This window comes from Mastacembelus armatus, chromosome 11 (assembly GCF_900324485.2).
Source record: "Mastacembelus armatus chromosome 11, fMasArm1.2, whole genome shotgun sequence".
Lineage (NCBI taxonomy): Eukaryota > Metazoa > Chordata > Actinopteri > Synbranchiformes > Mastacembelidae > Mastacembelus > Mastacembelus armatus.
In genome coordinates, this window is record NC_046643.1 from 16,674,854 (window position 1) to 16,696,793 (window position 21,940).

The 21,940-nt window shown below is 40.0% G+C and overlaps 1 protein-coding gene across 1 annotated transcript in view; it reads right to left on the minus strand.

Moving 5' to 3' along the window:
• Positions 1–21,940, minus strand: part of epha10 (EPH receptor A10) — a 125,892-nt gene that overhangs the window by 91,867 nt on the left and 12,085 nt on the right. The window contains exon 2 of the mRNA XM_026300212.1: positions 244–308. Within this exon, the coding sequence (XP_026155997.1) occupies positions 244–308 (65 nt within the window). The remainder of the gene's footprint in view (positions 1–243; positions 309–21,940) is intronic.

Consider the following 21,940-nt stretch of genomic DNA (forward strand, 5'->3'; position numbering starts at 1 on the left):
GAGCCTGGATTAGCACCATTGATTAATGATAAAGTTGAGCTCAGGGATGGGGGGAGAAGTGAAAGCAAGGTGTGAGGAAAAAACACGGAAGGATGAGAGAAAAAAAGACAAGCAAAAAAAGGAATGAGAGAGATGGTATGAGATGTGGTCTGAGCCAGATGTTAATCAACCAGCTGTGTTGTGGAGCTTTTGCAATAGATCAAGCATTTGTAGAAACAAGCACATGCAGATAAGGACACTTACTCCATTAGGAGGATATGACGTCCAGCCCAGCTCTGCCTGAGTCTCTTTAGAATTCAGCAGCACAACTGCGGGAAATCGACAAGAAAAAGGAAGAAAAAGACAGCATGAGGTTAGAGGTCAAGTTAAGGTGCTCTGCTTTTATTTGATCTTGTCAATATAAATAATTTTGTCAACAGTGTGCCTTGAGTGCATAAGAATAAAACAGGATAAAGACTAATTCTGAAAATTCTTAATAGCCTTAACGCTGTGAAGGCGACATGACATGTAGTATTTGGAATAATGATAGAAAGCCATCAACACATTGAGCCAGGCTTATCAAAATCTGGTGAGGGCGAATGTATCATTTGATAAGTGCATTAATACCATCTGCTGAGAACTTAAGCTGGACAAAGAGATTTCCATCCTCTTCTGGCTTCAACAGTAAAAACACATGTGAAACCACAGAACAAGCCCAGATACAAACAGCACACTGAGGTCACTTTCAGTTTTAAAGTGTGCATCCAGTGTGTTTTTCTTTCAGTACCACAGACAGGGAGCAGGCTTTGTCTTTGAGTTTTCAGGACCATGGACAGTGGACAGTGGACATGGCCATAACAGATTATTTAGAATCACCTGCTCAAATAGGAGACACATAGTAAGATGAAGGTAACTAAATATTTTTTATGTACAACCATTCCTTCAAAAGTAGAAAAGCATAAAACCCTCACACTTAAGTAGCTTGGGAATTTTTTCACTAAAAGATTTTTTTTGTGGTAGTTGACTTAAAAACAGGAATGCACTGAATAAACAAAAGTTAATCTGCAAGTAAGCCATGAAACATTTCTGTCATTCAAACAAATGACACATCCTCTCTGGTTTAAGGCTTTTACATGTGAGAGTTAGATTAAAAAAACATACATATCTCATCATTTTAACTTTATGGATAAAAAAAATGAAGTAACTAATAGCGGAAGTATTAACCAGATGAAGCAATAATAAAAGCTGGCTTCTGGTGCTGTTATATTGCAGTATTCACGCTTAGATATAGCACAAAATCTAAATTCAACTTCCGACAGTGCAAAATACCCATAATAACCATAACAGGTAACGTCTGTCAGAAAACCAAAGTAGTCAAGTATTTTAGCACAACATTCAAACCAAAGTTGACGTAGCAAACCAAGAAGCTTCAGTTCACTGGTCAGGATGTCTTTGAGCCATCAGAGTGAGAATGGCTCTTGTTTCAGGCTCAGTGCTATGCAGCAGGCGTACATGAAAGTCATCATCAGCACATTTATCTTAATCTATAATGTGATATCAACATCTGTAGTGACATATGGCGAGCTGCGTTATCGCCTCATTTTCAAAGGATTTTGCTGATATTAAAGTTATCCATGCTTTAAGCTTGTCTGCTTAAAAATACACCACCTCAAATACACACACACACACACACAGACACGTACCACGCATACTCACAGACACACACACACACACACACACACTTTTAAGTTTTCTACCCTGTTCTCGACACCTTCAGCCTTAAGGCAATCCAAGGTCTGACAACCAGGCATTTTTTAGCCCTTTCAAGAACACCCTGTGCAGTGAGCACTTTTGTTCTATCACTGAAACGTTTTGCTTTCATTCGAGTACTTCAGGGTCATAATTGGCTTAAACCTTGGCTTTCTGCTTCCACTTTCATTCATATCAGGAGCCATGTAAGGACTGCTGAAAATGAACCTGCGCCACATTGTTTAGACTAGCAGATGCCTTGACAAGAAACCATTTCACCTCAGACTAAACTATTCTGACATTGTTTTATCTCATACCCACTGCTTCATGACAAATATTTGGCCTTATCAAAAATAACAACTGGTCACATGGATGTCCTGCTGAGCAAAAAGAAAAACCTACGCAGTCTGACTCATGATGTAGCTCTTAAAAATATGGCAACTCAAGACCTGTAATCTTAATGAGTCACCCTCTGACAAGGAGGAGCTGATGTACCAAAAATGAACGATTTGTAATGTTTCACACAAAGCATCAAGTCAAAAATAAACCCATCAATACACCGGTTGAACCTTTGTATGACATGACTTTCTACAGTTTTTCATCCTGAGGACATGACTACTCATCCAGTCAGGGGAAGAATATTAACACAAAGGTTATATGAATGTTATATATCAAAAAAGACCCGTTCAACATAGTGTCAACATAGTTTGGACACACAAAAACCTTCTTCTATTTGGGGTATGTTTGAAAACAAGACATCTGTGGCTTTGCTAGAGTACAAGAAAGACTTGCTGGACCATGAGAGATCCTTTACTAAACACTTAACTTCATTGTTACTGGGTTACCACCATTGGGTGCCCAAAGCATGGTTCTGTGGTTAGCTGATAACATACAGGCATTTGGAGAAGATTAGAGTGGAAGAGGGCAAGGGTGGTGGAGAGACACAGGGGTTGAGACGGGATCCAAAGACAATGAAAGAAAACAAGGAGGGCGAAGAGTAAAAAGAAAAAGTCAACATTAAGGACAAAGACAGAAAAAGTTGAGCTGGCAAGAGAGACGGGAAAAAAAGGAAGAGAAAGGAGCACATGAAGTGCAAATAAATGAATACACCGAGTAATACACAGCGGGATCAGTGTGCCTTTGCGAGTCAGTCAGTCAGAGAGAGAGTCGGAGGACAAAGTTGGCACTATGATCACACACTGAATACATAAGTCCTGTAATCACAGCCTAGTTAGACAGACTAATGGACCTTTGGGGGCAGAGGGAACAGAGAGGCAGATAAGAGACAGAAAATGAGAAGATGACAAAAAAAAGTTTCGTAAGAAAACCAAAGCCAGTGTCACAGAAAGGAAAGAGGGAGAAAGTTAAAGAAAGAACATGAGACAAAGAAATAAAAGCTCTCCATTTCTGCTATACATGGCTCTGACTAATAGCTGTGACACATTAGCTACTAAACAGTAATTTTGATGCTTGTTTCATAAGTAATTGCCCATCATTATGAGGACAATGTGTTTCTGTGAGCAAGTTTTGCTTTTTTGTCCATTTGGCCTCACCTCTATTTAGGAGACACAAGGCGAGGCCCAATTTTTTCACTAGAAAGACATTACAATCACAGCCAGATGACACACGATGCATAAAAACACTCTTTTCTGCTTTGGCCACATTATGTGGAGAGTTTGAGTAAAGAAAGAGTGCTTTATGTCTTGTAATTAATTACTGCTCACTATGACTCTTCATGTATCATACAATTAGAAATGAGTAGAACATTGGGGAGGATCAAAAAGATTTGATCAGAAAAGTTGGAATAAGGGAACTTTCAAAGCTTTTTGCTGGCCACAGAAAATGCCCCAGTAATGGAGGAAAGACTATTTTCATGTCTGTCTTCAAATTCAAACCTTTCATTTTAGTGAACTCTCAGGTTCCAGGAACCACACGTCTGGATGAGACAAAAGAGCTGGCAAAAAACAGCAGTGCTGAATGGAATGGAAAACATCTTCTGAGACCTTTATTAAGGCTTCTGGCTGCAGAAAGCAAAGCAGGACAATTAATGGTAAAAGGCCTGCATTTGCCATTTAACTGAGCAATTTCACTGCGTTGCTCAAGGGCACGTCGACAGGATTGCACCACAAACGCTGTGATTAGTGAATGACCTGTTGTCTCCCCTAACCCATAGCCACCACAAGGGTCTCAGTACTTGTAAATTTTTAAACAACCTTGTGTGTCCCTGCAGTATGTGCTTTGGTGTTCATTCATAGGTTTGTTGGAGGTGCAGGCTTTAAGGGATTTTGACATCCTTTCTTCTTTGGTTTGACATAAGATGCTTTCATTAAAAGTGTATCTAAAGTGTAAGTATCTATTTTTACCTTCCTCCACTGCCTCACCCACACTTTTATCTTTCTTTGGTTTGTGTGATGCATTAATTGAGTTCCTCAGCCTTGCTGACGCTCAGGTACAAAGCGAGCACTGAAGGAAAAGATTGTGTCTGTGTGTTCAGGTCAACTATTCAAAAGGAAGAGAAGGGGGTTTTTGGTGAACCAACAGCACTCAGGAAAAGGCAAACACTGAAATTTGGCCTTTGTCCAGCATGTAACAGGCTCTTATATTGCTATTTTCTGCTTTATAGCACTAGACAGCAACATGAAGAGAGCTCTGTCAGAGGCCAATTTCAAGGGCTTCCTAGGTTAAGGGTGCTCATTCTTCTGTTAAAACTAAGTGTGTGTTTAGTTTTTGAATTGACACTCACAAGGCCAAGAGTTTAATTAAAAGAGAAGAAGAAAGAAAAGGGTGAACAAAAAGAAATGCATCATCATGCTGTACATGCCTAATAAAACAAAGGTATGTAGACAGAGAATATTTTAACCAAATCTGCTGAGACACAACTCACAATGTTGTACACAGCTATATTTTGACAAACACAGATGTGTTATATCCACCCAGTAAAAGTGTAATTCACTTTGATAACGTGCTATACTTTCAGCATTAGGTCAGGCACTGAACTGCTGTCCTCCCTGTAACTTACTTGTGGGCTACTTATCAGCTAGTCTACACCAAGGCAGAGAGGAGGCTCAGGAAGCTCAGCCTTCCCTGAAGAAAAAAACACAGAGACGGAGATAAGCACAGGTCACTGACTGTTGACTGGAACAACTATTGTCCAGCCATTATCATCCTTATACTGTACAACTGGAGAGTGGAAGGAGAAACTGAACCTTTAAACAGGCTGAAACTAAGACAGACATAAAATATAGCAGAGCTGTAGCCTTGACAAATCAGACTCCAGTCAGATCAAGTCACAGTGGGAGCTGAGATTTAAATCCCCTGAAACTGAGACTTCAGACAGCGACTGGCTACCTTCCATAGCCATATGCACATACTGTATGTACATTATAGGGTCTATCCATTAATGTGATCTCACCTGGGGATAAACACTTGACTTCAAGGACCTGAATGTTCTGAGATTTGAGATGTTACTTAGATGTGTCTCCACAGACTTGGTATTGGACTTGTACTTCTCTCAGTGGCTTCAGACTTGCATTGACAGGATATGATTTGGACTCGTGTCAGTGAGTTGAGACTTGATTTTGTCCCAAAAAAAAAAAAAAAAAAAAAAAAAACTCAAGACAGGTGTGATATTTTAGAAAAATATAGCCATATTTATGGTTGCCTCAAAATAAGTCAGCTGCCCTGGGAGGTGGTTGAGGAACGGAAACATAAAGGATAGAGAACAGTGTCAAACAGTATATGATGGCTGCAAAATGAAAAATTCACAGGTATGTACACCTGTAACACAGAAATTTCTCAGAGGGTAGTTGATCCCCAAGGACGGAAACAGGTTCTTTACTTTCCCCCTAAACAGAAATATCAAAGCAGTAGCACCCTCGAGGCTGGTTGGAATTTACAGTCTTGCTCGAGGACACAAGAGCAGGGCGGGAACATGGGACTTAGAGGGCCAGAATCGCTGCACTTCATATGAAGAATGATCTTCCTGTTTGCTACACCACTCTGCTGCTCAAAGACGCAGGAGGGAAGATAATATATAGTTCAACAGAAGCAATACAGTAATACTGCTGTAGGACAGATAAAAAAAAGGATAAATGGATGGGGATATGAAGTGTCACATAAAAACACAAACAGGCACATAAAAGATAAATGCTGTGTATAAATGGACGCAAACACACACCACCTTCCAAGACAAATGGTGTCATGGGAACTCACTTTGCCCCTGATACGCACATGCACACGCACACACACTCTGTCTCTCTGTGTCACACACACACACACACACACACACACATACACAGAGCCAATGGTTATAACATGAGAGCACATTAACTTCAAACAAGAGTTATTAAACCTTTAACTTCGGTAATGTGACATACAGTAAAGAAACCAAGCCTGCCACACAATTACCTACATGATGCATAACAACGGAGTGAATGGTTAAATTCTATCATGGTAAAAAGACTCTCTTATTTGTACAATGTACTGAAATAGGCTGTCAAGCCACAGCATAAACTATGAAGTATATTATATGCACTATGAACTATATTTTTTCCATAATGGATTGATTTGTCAGTTTGCAGCACTGTGCATCAATGTGCACGTACATGCCCAAAAAAAGTTCCTTTCCATAAGAAATTAGGTTGATTAGGACTAGTCAAATAAAGCTATTCTATAATGCTAACTTTGTAACAGCCAGTTACATTCACTCCTGTTTAATAGTTTCCCTACATCTTTATCTACAGTGACAACATAACGCACTCAGGGTACTAAAGAAAGCTTTAAAAAAAAGTATCAGCAAAATTAAAGTACTTAATAAAACGATAAACCCATAAAATTGTAAATGATGACCCTGAGTGCATGTAAGCTCTTGTTATGCCAGCCTGTGAGGTGGGCTGTCAGAAAGGAAGCAGAGCTGGGTTTTGGTTTTGTGTGTGATGAGCTACATCCTGTGAGCTAATGTGCTAATCCTCTCCTCCCACAGCTTTATATGATAAGGTAAAATCCTGAAATCCGAGCTCGCCTTGAACAGTAGCTAGTGTGCAGGTGCTGTATGATCAGAATTCCTCTTCATACTTTACAAACTGCTGTGTTACAGACATAGGCCATTCATAAAGAAGTAATGCTGCAGCCATCAAGAAGAGTGTATAGGAGCCAGTGAGGCTTTCAACACCAGCAATGACAGTCTACATTTTAGAACAACTGCATGGAAGCGAAGGCCACACGTACTGCATTGAAATTAGTATATGGTGGTGCCATCTTTAATTCAACTGACGAGACAGGGCACATAACATAGTACATAATGTCTCTAGCACTAGCACTTCTCCTTCGAATCACTCAGTCACTCATCATCTTTCCCTCCTTGTCTTCTCCTGTACCTCTTGGGTTTTCCTCCCCATTTCCCCTCCTCTACCTCTCATGCAGTGCCAGTCTTGAATCTGAATGACCACCTGTTAAGACAAATCGCTTCCAGGGGCAGTAAAGCGAGTGTGTGTGTGTATGTACGCATGGTTGTGTGCACTTGAGGGAATGAAAGAAAAGAGTCATTGAGTGAGTTGGGGAGAGAGAGCGAAAGCAATGAGTGTGTGTTTAAGGGGAAAAAAATGGGAGAGGAGGAAAAAGCAAAATTCAAGCAAAGAGTGAGGAGTGACTGTAAAAAGAACAGAAACGACAGGTTGAGTCAGGCACCTAAGGAAGAAAGAGAGACGCTATTAAAGTTAAACCTGCTGCTACTGAATAAATACACAACTGAAAATGTTTTTATTACAGTATGATCCTGAGCACTAAGGTGCATTGATATTCCTTCCTTTTTCCCCCAACAGAAAATGAGAACAAAAGAAAGATCACCAATGAAAAAGAAGTAACATGTCGACAGAGCAAAAGACAGAGAAAGAGACAGAAATAGAGAGACCGTAGGCGAAAAGGAACTTATTTTCATTTGTAGGGTCTTGTAAAAGGTTGTAATTGGCTGTCTAGATTGATATAGTGAGTGTGGTGAGAGTGCTGTCAGGTCTTATTGTTACGACAGAGTGGCTGCTAGATACAGGCCAGAACAGTGCTTTGCTGGCAACCAAGCCGAAAGTCAAACTTCTGCAAAGGCAACGCGCACAGAAAAGACTTGACTTATAAAACTAAAAAAAGATTTTGAAAGAGCAATTGCTCTTCTTAATGAATGTATCAGGTTACATTACATGGACACAGAAATCCAAAGCAGCTCCCCTTCTTTTGTGACTGCGGGCTCAAGTTCACAAGAGCTATTTCAAATCTTGGTTTTCAGTAAAGACATGAGGCGTTTAACAGAACGAGTGGACCATGCAAAAACTATTTAAGGGATGGTAAGTGAAGGGACAAATGTAGAAACCACTTCAGGAAGAGTCGCAGCACTAAAAGCAAAGTGCTAGAAATAAAAAGCTGGAATATTCCATCACAAAAATCAACTAGGCAAACATTGGTGAAAAAGACTCTTATAGAGAAAAAGATTAAAAAGACAGATCAGATGGAAAAGAGTGAGAGGATGAAAGATGAATACGTGGAAGCCAAAAATAGACAAAGAGAAAGACGCTTCTCCCATGCTGGGGCGACTCAGCTGTCTGTTTTTGGCCTGATGGCTTAGCTCACATCAGAGCCTCATGAGCTCATTATTGGCCACATGAGTCAAAAAATAGACACATGCATTTTTTTTTATTTAAAAATACAGGAAAAGGAACCAACAGTTAATCTGTATCTTTGCTTCACTAGCATTTACAGCTTTAAACATGAAATAAATAATTAACCTCTAAAAGAACCATTTGTGCAGCATCAGTAGCTGAGACAAAGCCAGAAATATTAGGCTTCACTCACTGATCGTCTGTTCCTGCACAATACTGCTATGCATTCAGTTAAAAAGGCTGAGTTACCCAGTAGTGTACTTTGCTTTTGTAGACCTGATGCACTGAGCTCACACAACACTGAAAACATCTGCTTGATATCTCCAATAGCAAGTTTTAACCCTCTCTCCCAGTCCCACTAGCCAGACTATGAAAATCAATGACATGTCAAAAGCTGCGACCTTGTAAACAATTCAGAATTTCCATTTGTTCAATCAAACCCATCTTAGTGATAAAATGTTTTTATTACACTGCACAACAAGAACAATAAAAATGCTTTTGGGAAACAGTAGGCCTTGAACTGACTTAAAGAAAACAAACAAAAAGGGGGCCCCATTACTTTTGTTTTTCTAGAATAACACAAGTGGTCATTCGTCAAATAACAAGCATGACTTTGATTTTTTTATTTTTATTTTTTTTATCCAACCAGATATCATCAAGTAACTCTCAAATACAGGCAATCAAGTGTAAGTCTGCATATACGTGGTCCTCAGTAACACACATTTAAATGTGCTTGCATAACTCACAAAGCCCACTTTCACTGTATCTCACAGTTTATTACAGATGTGAAGCTGGATTCAGGTTGGATTTATTTATGTGCATGATGCATTTTTATGGCAGTTCGCATGCGCATGTTAGCTAATTTTGTACAACAAATAAGAATATTACTTTACTATAGTTCATGCCAAATTAAAAATATCATGTCTGTTTGCCCATAGATCTGGAGTGGGTCTAAAAAAAAATTTAAAAAAAACAAAAAACACTGGAATGAAAATGTCATTGAATTGCAAATTTAGTATATAGAAGCAAACTTTCCCTCACCAGATTCTCGCAATGACATTCACACAAACAAACACATAATTATATTCCCTCATCGCAGTGACAAGCTTGAGCGTTAACCTTTTTGAGTGCAGAAGACTGTTTCAAATGTCATAAAAACACAGAGCATAAAGCAAAAGTGGCATGTGTGGCATTCATGTCCACACACACACACACACGCACACACACACGCACACACACAGACAGACAGACAGAGAGAAAAGGAGGGAGGAAGAGAGAGAGAGAGAGAAAGCATGTATTTAAATGTAATCTGAAGCTGTGCATGCATAATGTAAGTGCACCTACATCTGAATATGTTATGCATTATTACACCCAAAGTATTGATTGCCAGCATTTATTGGATATATACAGTATATTGTAAAGTGTACATGTACAGTATATGAGAGTCAAAGTCTATGGGTGACTGTGGGAATGCCAAACTTGCAAGCCCTTTAGAGGACTGTTAAATAATTAGAAGTAGATCTTTGCAGCCCACAGGTTGCCTTATTTAACTAGACACTCATTCAGGCCTCTATGTTGAACAAAGCCACAGAGCAAAACATGGTGAGACAGGGAAGGCAAGAGAGAGGCTGGTTTTGTGCATGACTAAGAGAAGTAAAAGTTTCTGTTTGTTATTGTTCCTTGTCATGTTCATCCTTTACAACAGCCTCATCAGTTTTGTTCTCTCCTCTCCCCACTTATTAGTCGCCTACATATCATGCCTCTCCTCTTCTTCTCATGTTTTTTCTTCAGTTCCACCATTTTTCTTCTCACCTGCTTTCACCCTTTTCATTCCTTCAGTACTCCTTTTTGCAACCCCCCCCCCCCTTGCTCTGTCCATTTTTCCCTCTTTCTTATTCATAAGTGAGGGAGGAGCAGGAGGGGAAGGGGAGAGCAGGAAGGGAAGGGGAGAGCAGAGCCTTACATAAGTACAGAGGAGCATCCAAGGTTTTGTGCTGACTTTGTTTTCCCTCTGGTTCAATTTGAGAACCACTTTAGATTAAATTAGGTCGTCTTCTACATTCACCTCTCCTCGTCTCTTTCAGTCTCCCCCTCCCTGTTTTGCTCTATTCTGCCTTCTCTTTCTTTTATTCACTGACAGCTGAAAGAATGAGAAGTACCTGCAGCAATGCTGATGCATACAGGACTGACTGGGGGTCAACATATATACACAACAATAGACACAAAACAACAGTCTGTGCACCCTAAAACATTTGATGAAAAGTTGAAGTACAATTCAGTAGCTTGTATTTTTATTGTTTTCCCACCAGCTTGTTTTCTCTTATATACGCACTGCTCTCACCCCTGGGTTCAAACTGTCCATGGAACTAAAGAAATAAATGAACACACACTCCACACACATTTCTAGGGCCATAACAGTATTCATTTTCTCCCTCCTATCTTCCCATAGTGCATTGCAAAGCAAACATCCTGCTGTGCAGAGGTAAACAAAACACACCATCCAGTCACTGAAAAGCAGACACACCAACAACATTGTTTCACAGAAAATTAGGTTTCAAAAACAGCTTTATAGTGAGATGAATGCCTTAAAAACATGCATTGTATAAACACCTCAGTATGAAACCAGGGTGAACCAGCAATTTTCCCCCAAACAATTTCAGGAGCAGCACAGCTCCACTGCTTACAGAGCACTTCCTACAGTGGAACATACCGTGCTTTTGTAAAATTTCAACTGTGCTATTCAGGTCTTACAGATTGATCTCAAATAGCAAATGGCAAAAGGTGCAGTTCCTGGTCAAACCCGATTCTGGAAATGAATGGCATCAACAGGTGAAAATAATTGTTTATGTTTAACTATTTAGTTTATATCTGCTGCATTTGATATTACAGGTTACCATAGACCACTGAACAGCTGTGCAAAATTGAATGTGACAGACTGAAAATGAATGGAAACTACAACTGGTTACCCCATGATCCTCTTAAAAACATGAAAATAGTGTGTCCAATGGGTGATAGTCTATAAGTAAATCTATAAGTAAACGACAACAACCACTGAGTCAGGTTTTACTCATTACATGTGATTTCTATTTATGCCCAGGCTCACCCCTTCAATCGAAAGCATTGTGATTGACAGAGAACTCCTCGGTACATGTTTTCATGCATATGCTGCACATACACCTACACAGACACACTGTGCATCATTAACTTTCAGTCAACTCATCTCTAATGCTGCCAACGTAGCTCTAATAAAATAGATTTGGTTCTATATAGACAGGCTGACGTACTGCATTCCATCCTCTAATAGTCTCACATTCATTTATTTCAGAAAACCTCTATCTTACAGCTATGAGTGTAGTAAGACGTTTTGAGAAAGCCATTAAACTGGGTTAATACATAGCCATCTGCTGAGTATGTTAGTAAGAGTGGATTATTTCCACATTCAAGAATGAGCTAGTAACCTTATATTTAAGCCTATTAAACACTATGCTAAAGCCTAATTTTTGGCTGCATGCTCTACTAAATACATCAAAACCATACAATGCACATAATATCTGAACAAACCCTTTGATTCTTTGACAATCCACAGATATAACCAAAGATAACTGTATACCCAACACAGAAAAGGGAGAAAAATACTGTATTCTCCATTATGGGGGAACTAATTGTATCAGCATTGTAGTGCTGGATTATTCTTTTACAGTTTCAGTAATATACTGATATAACATTAGCTCTACTGTGGCTGAACGTCACGTTTGCATTAAGGCCACTGTCTTTGAACAGAGCTTTCGAGCTCAAGACAAAGGTATATTAATTCATTCTAAGGAATTCACTCAAAAAGTGCATGAAATAAAGTCAGCACTTCTGAAATATTCCACCTCTGTTCTTTCTCATAACCTGTCTTGTCTTTCCTCCAGAAGTCACCCATAGTTGCCCTTGGGCACATACTCCTCACCTTATCTCTCCTCTTTGATTTTCGGTTTGTCTGTCTCTCCTTGTCCTTTTACCCTCTCTTCTTCCTCTTTACCTTGAGCGGCATTACCATCTCACTTCACATGCCATCAATTCATCTTTACTCTCTCTTGCTATCGTCCAAGTTGTATCAGCGCCACGTCTGTGGCCCCGTAAAGCCTTTGCAGGCTCCCCATGGGCCCAACACCCATTATCCTCGGCATCGATCACTGCTGCATCGATGAACGATAGTGGCAACAGACGCAGAAGAGATGAAGTGAAGGAAGGACAGACAGACATCCGGACAGATAAATGTGGAGATGGAGGGAGAAGGGGAGACTGGAGATGAAATGAGGTGAGTGATAGATTAAGCAGGGCAGTAGAGGGGACAGAAGTAAGAAAATACGAGAGGTAAAAGAAAGGAAGGGATGACGGAAAGACAGAAGGATTGCATTGTGGGACTATTCATCAATAGTCAGCAGTGTGACCTTGAGGATCGATGGGACCAACAACCAATCAGTCAATTGGCTCTATAACTAGCTCTGTTATGCAGGGACAGAGAGGAGGGAGACAGCAGAAAAGACGACTTTGGTCACAGTGAATTGGCCAGGAAAACAGACTGCCTGCCCACTCTGACACAAGTCCACTATAAATGGCACAAAAACAATGGGAGAGGAATGAAGGGTAATTGGAATGGATATTATGGGCAGATGAGGGATGAGATATGCTAGAATGAAGAGAAACAAAAATAAGATTCAATACTACATATGAGACTGTCCTTACAAGAAAAACAAAATCGTAAGTCATTTTAGTAAACACCCTAAGATGACAGCCACTGGAATTATGAAGCAAAGAAGGAATAGCATGACACAGTTACAAAGGCACAAAGTTTACAACACACTTACAAGTGTTATTGTCCTGCCAGTAGGGACATCCAATCTAAAAGGGCTTAAGCTGTATGTTACATTGTCGAAGGAAATTACAAAGTGTGTGGGTTTTTTTTCTTGTCCATTTTTTTTAGTAGGAAATAAAGTTGATCCTGCTGTTGATCTTTTCTTCTGTACATACCCACAGATGAATCATAAGGACTAACAAGACCAGAAAACACAAGGAAAAAACACTGCATGTATGTATGGATAGTTTTTAAGTGTGCACTCTGTCACAAATGGTTTATTCTTTAAAGAGTTCCTAAGTTTCTGTGGTTGAATAGTGCCACCGAGATAATTTCAGACAGGCCTTTAATAATCTGGCAGTGAGCTGGTGATGTTAGATCCACATTAGATGGAGCTCTCAGCAGAGCCGTGCTCGACGAGAGACCTGCTGCACTCGCTCTGATACAAAGAAACAAAAAGCTGAAAAGGATGTGACAGGAACTGTAGAAACTGTGAAGATTTTTAGAACAGCAAGTGATCCAGTCTGGATAAGCACACAGATCTACACACATACACACATATGCACACATCAAGAAGGACTCCTTGGAAAATCATAGTTATTAATTATCAAGGCAAGGCGATAAATAAATAATGCAGAGTGGAGCAGAGCAGCGGCAGTAAGCTGTGAGTGGTTAGAATGCCAGATTGTGCCAAACCACAGCAGCAGCAGGTCAGTAATTAATGAAATCAAAGAGCTGCTCTAATGAGAGACAAAGAGCACTTCCCTTACTGATGACTCCCCCTGGGTAAACAAGAGACCAATAGCACAGAATGCAAAAACAGGGGAGTGCATGCTGAGTGTTTGGTCTTAAGTATCTATGCACAAACATACAAGTGCAAGAACACACCTTGAAAACAGAGAACACCAGGTACAGAGTTGCACACAAATTAAAATCTTTCCAGTCCTGTGTGAAGCCACAGCCAGCTTATGCTCCTCATTTGTACCACTGGATGTTAAGCACCAAAAACCCTGGTCTTCCTCACCCTCCTCCTCATCCTCCCAACAGCCATTATCCCATTTTATTTCCCCACAGCCAATTGTTTATTTGCTTATCATCGTACAGATAATAGAACAGAATTAATCTGCTAATTCCTCATTTTTGTGCAGACCAATTCTACTGTTTGTGTAAATGGACAGAAAAGCAGGATGGTTGTGCAGCATGGGTTGGCTGGCTGACTGGAGGATTTAATTATCAGGGCTAATTACTTGTTTTCCTCTAGCTGTTAACCACAGGGCTGCCACTGCCACTGCTACTACACTTCCCTGGGTGCTAATGCCGGAGGCAACTACTGGTTTCACTGGTAAACTGGAGTGGTGGGAGAACACCGCAGGAAACAAGGATATCTTTCTCAGCTTGCCATTTTAAATTATCAGTTTGCTTTATGTCGGAGTGGGGGTGTGCAACTTTACTGTGAGAGCAGGTATTCATTTGTGTACGGCAACAAAGAGTGTCAGTATTTGACAATAATGGGCCCATGTGTGTAGGGAGATACTTATGCTGCTAATTGTTAAATGTTTGGTTTCATGGTGGCAAAGTAACCTGGGATGGAGACACATCCCAATATCTCTTCCTAAATCCAAGGGTAAAAATACACAGAAAATAATAACTTAAAAAAAAAAAAAAAAAAAAAAAAAAAAAAAGGTACACACTAAAATTCAGCAAGTGCAGACTGGTGAGCCTTTCCAGTGAAGCTGCACCTTTCTCCATCCTTCATTCTCCAAAGACACAAAATATTTCACATAAATAAACAGCATTTTATTTCTGAGAAAGATGGTTGTGTCTAGGGCACATGGCCGTCATTTGTTCTATTGATTGTTTGCTGAAAGTCAAGAAGGCGGGTCTTAGCGAGCCTTAGTGTTAATTTTGGTAGACATCACAATAAATAATTTTTCTAGCACCACCTGTGCCCTAACAGATGTAATTTATGGATTCTAATAAACAAAGTGATGGATTCTCTAGAGGCCAACCTGAAACAAATTCATATTTAGAGATGGTTTTTGTTAAGTGAGAAGCTCACCCACAGAATAATACCACACCATAACACCTGGAGGTACACGGTATTCTGTGACCTGTAGTAACAGTGATGGATTGTCAGGTAAAGTTAATTACACTGTGTATGCAAAATATCACTGCATTATTTATTTGACATCTACTGCATGATAAAGTAGTATTTACAGTCTTTTCACTCTGCTTCAACGACGTCTGCAGCTGCAGCAGCATAGCCTCATCAGTGAGGAGCAAACACAGCAGACGAAAAAAAATTGTCATAGAGATAAAAAAATGTCAGAGCAGTAACAAAACACATGGTGAAAGCCATACAAGCCTTTATCACAGCAGAATGCCCATGGTTTAGGTTTGACAGTCAATTACCATAGTTTCTATTATTGTCAGTCATGCTTGTCTGGTAACCGGTCTTTAAACCACAATTAAAATTACCAAATGTGTTATTAACATAATTAGAAGCTGAGGTCTTAAAAAACTACATCCTTTCTTTTGTCCTGCAAAACAGTTAATATACAGTCGATAACAAACTAATTAAACAAAATTAATCCCGGATTAGCTATGTGGATAGAGAACCCAATTCAGTTATCAAATCCCATCTCTGTTCATATACTCAACAGATGAAGATGAGACAGCTGAAAAGAGTGAAGCATAGTAAATATGAGAAGAGTTTTTGTCACTTGAATTTTGATGGAAAAGCACTTGCATATACACGCTTACTACTCAGTACATTATGTGATTTGGGAAATGTACCATAACCACACACACTCAGATTTTCCCATCTCTGCTGCAGTAACTCATGCACATTCACTGTTCACATCCACTCCAACAAGTCTCTACAGAAGCCAGTGACACACACATTTGCACATGTAATTCAGATGACAGCTGCATGTCTCTGAGTGTGTGTCGGTGCACATTTGCTCATTTTCAAATGTGTGGATGTGTGTGGTAATTGAGCCAATAGTGTATCATCAGGACAGACATGCAGTGACCAAGAGAAGCAACATGTTGAGTGATAAAATCTGCAGATGGGGCCTTAGGTAATTAGAGTACATCAACATGACAACTCAAAAACAGCATTTCCATAATTAGCCCTGACTAATAGGGCAGCGATGATAAAAATTACACAAGCAGTACTAAATTAAAACATGGCAAGGTTGAATTTTTGTTCCTGTTTTGTGAACTTTACATAATTATGGGATATCAACAGAAAAATAGAAATGTCATCTCTGTAGCGGGTGGATTTAACAAAATTTACACTGGCTCATTATGTTGTTATTTATAATGTAGGCTAACACAGAACTTTCTTTTCTGAATGTTATGACTGAATGACTTTGTGACCAAAATAATTGACAAGTTAGAAAAAACATCAGCACAGCACCAACAAACAGCTTTATAAACTAAAGCAAACAGTACATGGGCCTTTCTGCGCCATCACAATTGAATCATATACACACACACTTTTCCTCATTATAAAACATGCTACACAGACACACACTGCTCTACTATAGTTTGCTGTCCTACAGTTGACTTTCTGCTCCCTGAGAATTAAAGGGGAAGTGTCATTTGTTCTGACCTCTAAAGCCCTTCTTGACATCATATATCAAACAATCACAACAGCCAACACAGAGCTCAAAGGTCATGTCCCTGAGGGTCTTGGCCTATTGAGTGAGAGGCTGCATTGACAAAGCTGAGCAGTGGAGGAACCAATCACAACACCTCGATTGGCTTGTAAGGACATTTAATCAAATGTATGTACATCTCATTTTACAACCAGAAGCCATCAGGCATTTTGTCTCTTAATGTGCAAATCATGAATGTTGGACTGATCGTGCTTTTAGCAGCTCAAGCAGATGGCTATAAAGAGCACAGATATGGGCAGAAAACCTTGAGTACCCTCAGATGTTCATGAAAGAAAACAGGTGAAGACAATGTTCAGAATGCTACAGTATGAGGTTTAAACGTACAAGGTTTTAACAACCAGCTTTACTCAGTCATGTAATGCATTTTTTTCCTATTCCTTTCAAATGTAATGTGCAGTCAGTGATAAAGTAAGCAGTCTGATCACGTATGTGTGCACTGTCTATCAGACTGCTGTATAACGACCTGGGGGGAGGTCGGCACCATTAACCACACACTTCTGCAAACACTGTTTACTACACACCCCTTCCTCAGATACTTAAAGTCACTATTTGGTTAAACTTCCACTGGTCTGGACTCCAGAGATCAGTTGTGTGAAGGAGGTCCTTCATCTGCCACCGACACCATACGGCCATGTTATAAACAGCTAGAGCAGAAAAAGCGGATGGAGAGAGAGCAGACGATATCAGGGGAGTGGGTGGTGCAATAGCAGAAGGTTGAAATGATGAGGGCAGAGCGGGGTCATGATTCCTCGATTGGTAGAGCCCTTCAAAGCTGAGTATTGGGACACATGGCATCACTAATGAAATCTGTGTATTCACTTTCCTGGCAATGATCAATACGGATGGGGGAGAGAAATGTGGAGAGAGAGATGGAAAAGAGAAGAAAAAAGGTGTAAACCAACAAAGTTCAGGGAAATAATAAAGAAGTGAGATAGAATAATGAAAAAACAAAGAAAGGCAGAGAAAAGCAGATTTGCAGAGAATGAGTGACAGAGGAAAAAAGAGAGAGGAAGCCTCATCTCCATACACTGTGATAGCAGCCAGATTTGAATTTAAGGCCCGTCTCTCATGAAGCCCCTATAAATAGGGGCGCGGAGCAAACACCAGGCAATTTCACTGCAACACCAAACACAATGCCTGATTGAGGGCAAATTAAAATGCAAATGCAACACTTCCATTTTTTTCAGATTTCACCTGCTAGATAAGCGAAGGACCTCTGTTTCTTTCATAAAGTGTAGGGCTCTGCATAGGTGTGTGTGTGTGTTTATGCACAAGTGTGTATATTTGTTTGTTTGTCAAGTTTGAAATGAGAGGAGACAGGAGGGAGACTGGAGGTGAGGTTGTATAAACAGATTAGATTCAATATAGTTCTATCCGAGCTGCATTTCAATCATCATCCTTGCTGCCTTCTTTTTGCCCTTGTCCACCAGCAGCTTCAGCAGAGCTTCAACGGGCTTCAGCCTAATGAACAATGTGAGTCAAGACAGCACCGGCTTTCAAATACAATATGATGAAGCAATTTAAAAATGTAAAACTGACTAGAGTGCTTCATTTGACAAGTTGAAACAGAATAATCTACACCAAAAGTCAACTTTCTGCACCTTACATCAAAAAGCTGTTGACAGAGAGGAAATTCACGTTTATTATGCTTCATTTTACAAATGTACATCGGGTGTACATGAGCACAAAGAATCTGGTCTAGCCTGTTAACTGTTACAAAGCCAACTCTACACCATATGAATTCAAACCTTGCCAAGTCACGGGTCAGAAACATATTCAACTGCTGTGGTCACATGGCCTGACTGAGCAGAAGGTTTGTAGTTCAAGCCAAGTGGAGGGCAAATGTTGACCCAAAGCACTGCCCAGTCGCCATCAGGTACGCTACTGGAATCACGGCACACTCACAAGCCATTTGCTATTTAGCAGGGAGATGGTGCTTCAACCATGTAAGAAGAGGAGAAACAGAAGTAGGATGTCAGAAATTAAAAACAAAAAGAAAATGAGAGCAGAGGGAATGACAATCTGAAACACAAAATGACACAGGAAAGATGAGAAAAACCAAACAGTCTTTGCTTTAAGCCGCTCGGGATAAGTGAGCTGAATTTTTCATCAGCCTCTGTTCTCATAAGGTGGTCGACTAAAAGCAGGCGTCCCCTGTGCCCTCATGCTGTGTACATATGGCTGTGTGTGCGTATGTAAGAAGAATGGGTGAGGGGTTTGGGTTAATAATGCAACAAGAATGACAGACGAGGTGCCAACTGTACATCTGCAGACACGTGTAAATGAGGACGTGACTATTTTGGCTGCTGTATACATACATTTCATGGATTGTCAGATTAAGGGAAAACGAGAGACACATTTTAGTTTACAAGGGTATTTTAATATATTCACTATTAACTTCAGCTCTGCTGCTGGGCATTTTCCCCCGAGTTCTTGGCTACTTCCCAGCCTCACAGCAGGCTTAAAGAGAAACAAAGAGAAGGACAAATTGAAAAAAAAAAGAAATGAAAAAAAGGACAGCAGGAAACCAAGGAAGGGAGAGTTGAAATCTAAGAGAAAATACAGCAATGACCTCATAAAAGACATTCACCATTCAGTGGGTAATTAACCATTTTGAGTCATTTTAAATGATTTTATATGTGAGAGCATATCTGTGAAGCTGTGACCATACTGAAGGATTTTTAAAGATTGTCCAAAAAAGTGAAGAAATTAATTAATTGTGACAACATGATCCCAAGTTGGAATCTGGAGGGATCTTGGACAAATAAGGGACTAGACTCAACTGTCTGCAAATCTTGGAAATGAAAACACTTTGCATAGTCAGCCACTAGCTTCTATCTCCACTGTACCTACCAGATTTGCATCTTCAAGTAACCATTTCTCTCTGCGACTACTCCTGAGACTGATGCTGGAAGAGAAGTGCTTTTAATCATCTTGGCCCAATAAATGGCCGTTAGCTTGTTAATTAACTGAAGTCCGGGTGGCGCAGTCTGAGTCAGACGTCTGAGTGGTGCTGCCACTCTGCGTCATTATCAACATCCCAGGAGGACGCACATAAATGGGGTTGCACACACACACACTCCAACTGCACTATATAAACAAACAGAAACCCAATATATAGAGGTTTAAGGTGGTTGGAAAACCCAAAGTCGCTCTTGGCTTCAGTACTGAAAGTCGAATGCCAGTGCTATAATCTGTGTGCTGGAGACAAATTCTTCAGCATGGAAGACAATTGCACTCCACAAACTGGTAACCAATTTACATTCACATGTAAATCCACACAATCCTGGCCAATGAATAGGCTTTGGTGAGTGTTTTAATGGCATTTAGTGATTTAGTGAAAGCCTCCTTCAAATGACCTTCCAGCAAAACCCATTACTTTACTCTCCTCTAAACACACACACACACACACACACACAGTATACACAGTCAAGACTTTGGAGATGTAGGTAATTCGCCATTAACTCAAGCCACTCAATCCGTGAAACACTGCCAAGTTCAATCATGTGAGCAAGTTAGATGGGGTAAGAGAATGTGAAAGAGAAAGAGAAAGAAGAGACAGATGGAAAGAGCAATTGAGAGATTGTGACAGAGAGTGAGTGAGAAAACAAGAGGGAGGAAAGTACTTTATTCTGCCACTTCTTGCGCAAAACCATCTCTTCCCATCTGTCCTGGAGACAGCATCCCAGTCACCTTAGCTCCAGCATTACATCACTCTCTGATTTCCACAGGGCTATATGAACATGTAGAGGACACATTTACACAGACGTTAACTATTGCACAGAAAATCTCCTCTGAAAAGTTGAGGTACAAGCTCAAGCACAAAAGTACAGTACATAATGTCGCAAAACACACACACACACACACACACACAGTGCAATAAGTGTCTTCCTTTTGATGTGTTTAAATGCAAATTTAAGTGCAAAAGTATGCAAACAAGAACACCATGCAGCCACACAACAAAAATTGCGAGAAAATGCCTACATGGCTATTATCCTCATAACAACCCTTGGTAACCCCATTAAAATCAATTCATCCGAGAAAGGTGCACCCAACATACACACAAACACAAACACACGCACACACATGTATACACAGAAACAGAGCTCATCAACAACACAGAGCAAATGTATTAAATGTGAGGGCAAAGCAATTACAGCACATAAACCAATTCTTGCTAAAACACACACACACACTCACACACACGACATACACTCAGCCCTTCTTGGCAAAGCTGTAACAACCATAGCCATGGGCTGGACCAAGGAGAGATACTACTGAAAAACCATGTAATAGTTTCTAAGCTGTGGAGGAAAAGGAAAGCTTTTCAATATTTGACATTAAACAAAAATGTATTTCTTATTAAATATCATATGTACAATGAGAGAAATGTGGGGTATGTGCTTATGATGTTAGTTTATGGGGGAAAAGGACGTCAATTTTACTACGTTATTTTCCTTAAATTCCAATAACTCATCTTTTAGTAATAAAAATATAAAACAATCAAGAGAGAAAGAAGCAACCTAATAAAGTAGAACGAAACTTTCAACATCCTTTTGCAAAGTGTTTTGCTTCTCAGCTAAAACACTTGATGTGTCTTGGTGCTAATCAGCCACTACATATAAACCTGTAGCAGTAATGTCCATTTCACAGACTCAGATAAGTCAAAAGTACCCTACAAAGCAGAGAGCTCAAATTCAGAAAAATGTCCATTTTCACAGATGTGCAATGTCTGGTTGCATTTGTTTCCTTGTCCATTTCACAGAATGGCCGCAATATTTTCTGTAAGGCATCATGGCCAGTAAGTTAGGCGTGCAGAGCAGAGGGTTTTCCATCCCAGAATCTCAAATCAGATAAGAGCATGCCTCAGTTATAAAGGGTGCTTTAGGGTACTAGGCTGCCAGAATGTGGATTAGTCTTCCAGCTGATGCATACAATTTGTACTTGCAACAGTTGGTGAAGATTTTTTCCCTCTTTTGTTTTTGCCTGTGCAGTTCTCTTTTGATGACTGTTGGTGCTACAATTTGATTTGCATATTTTCT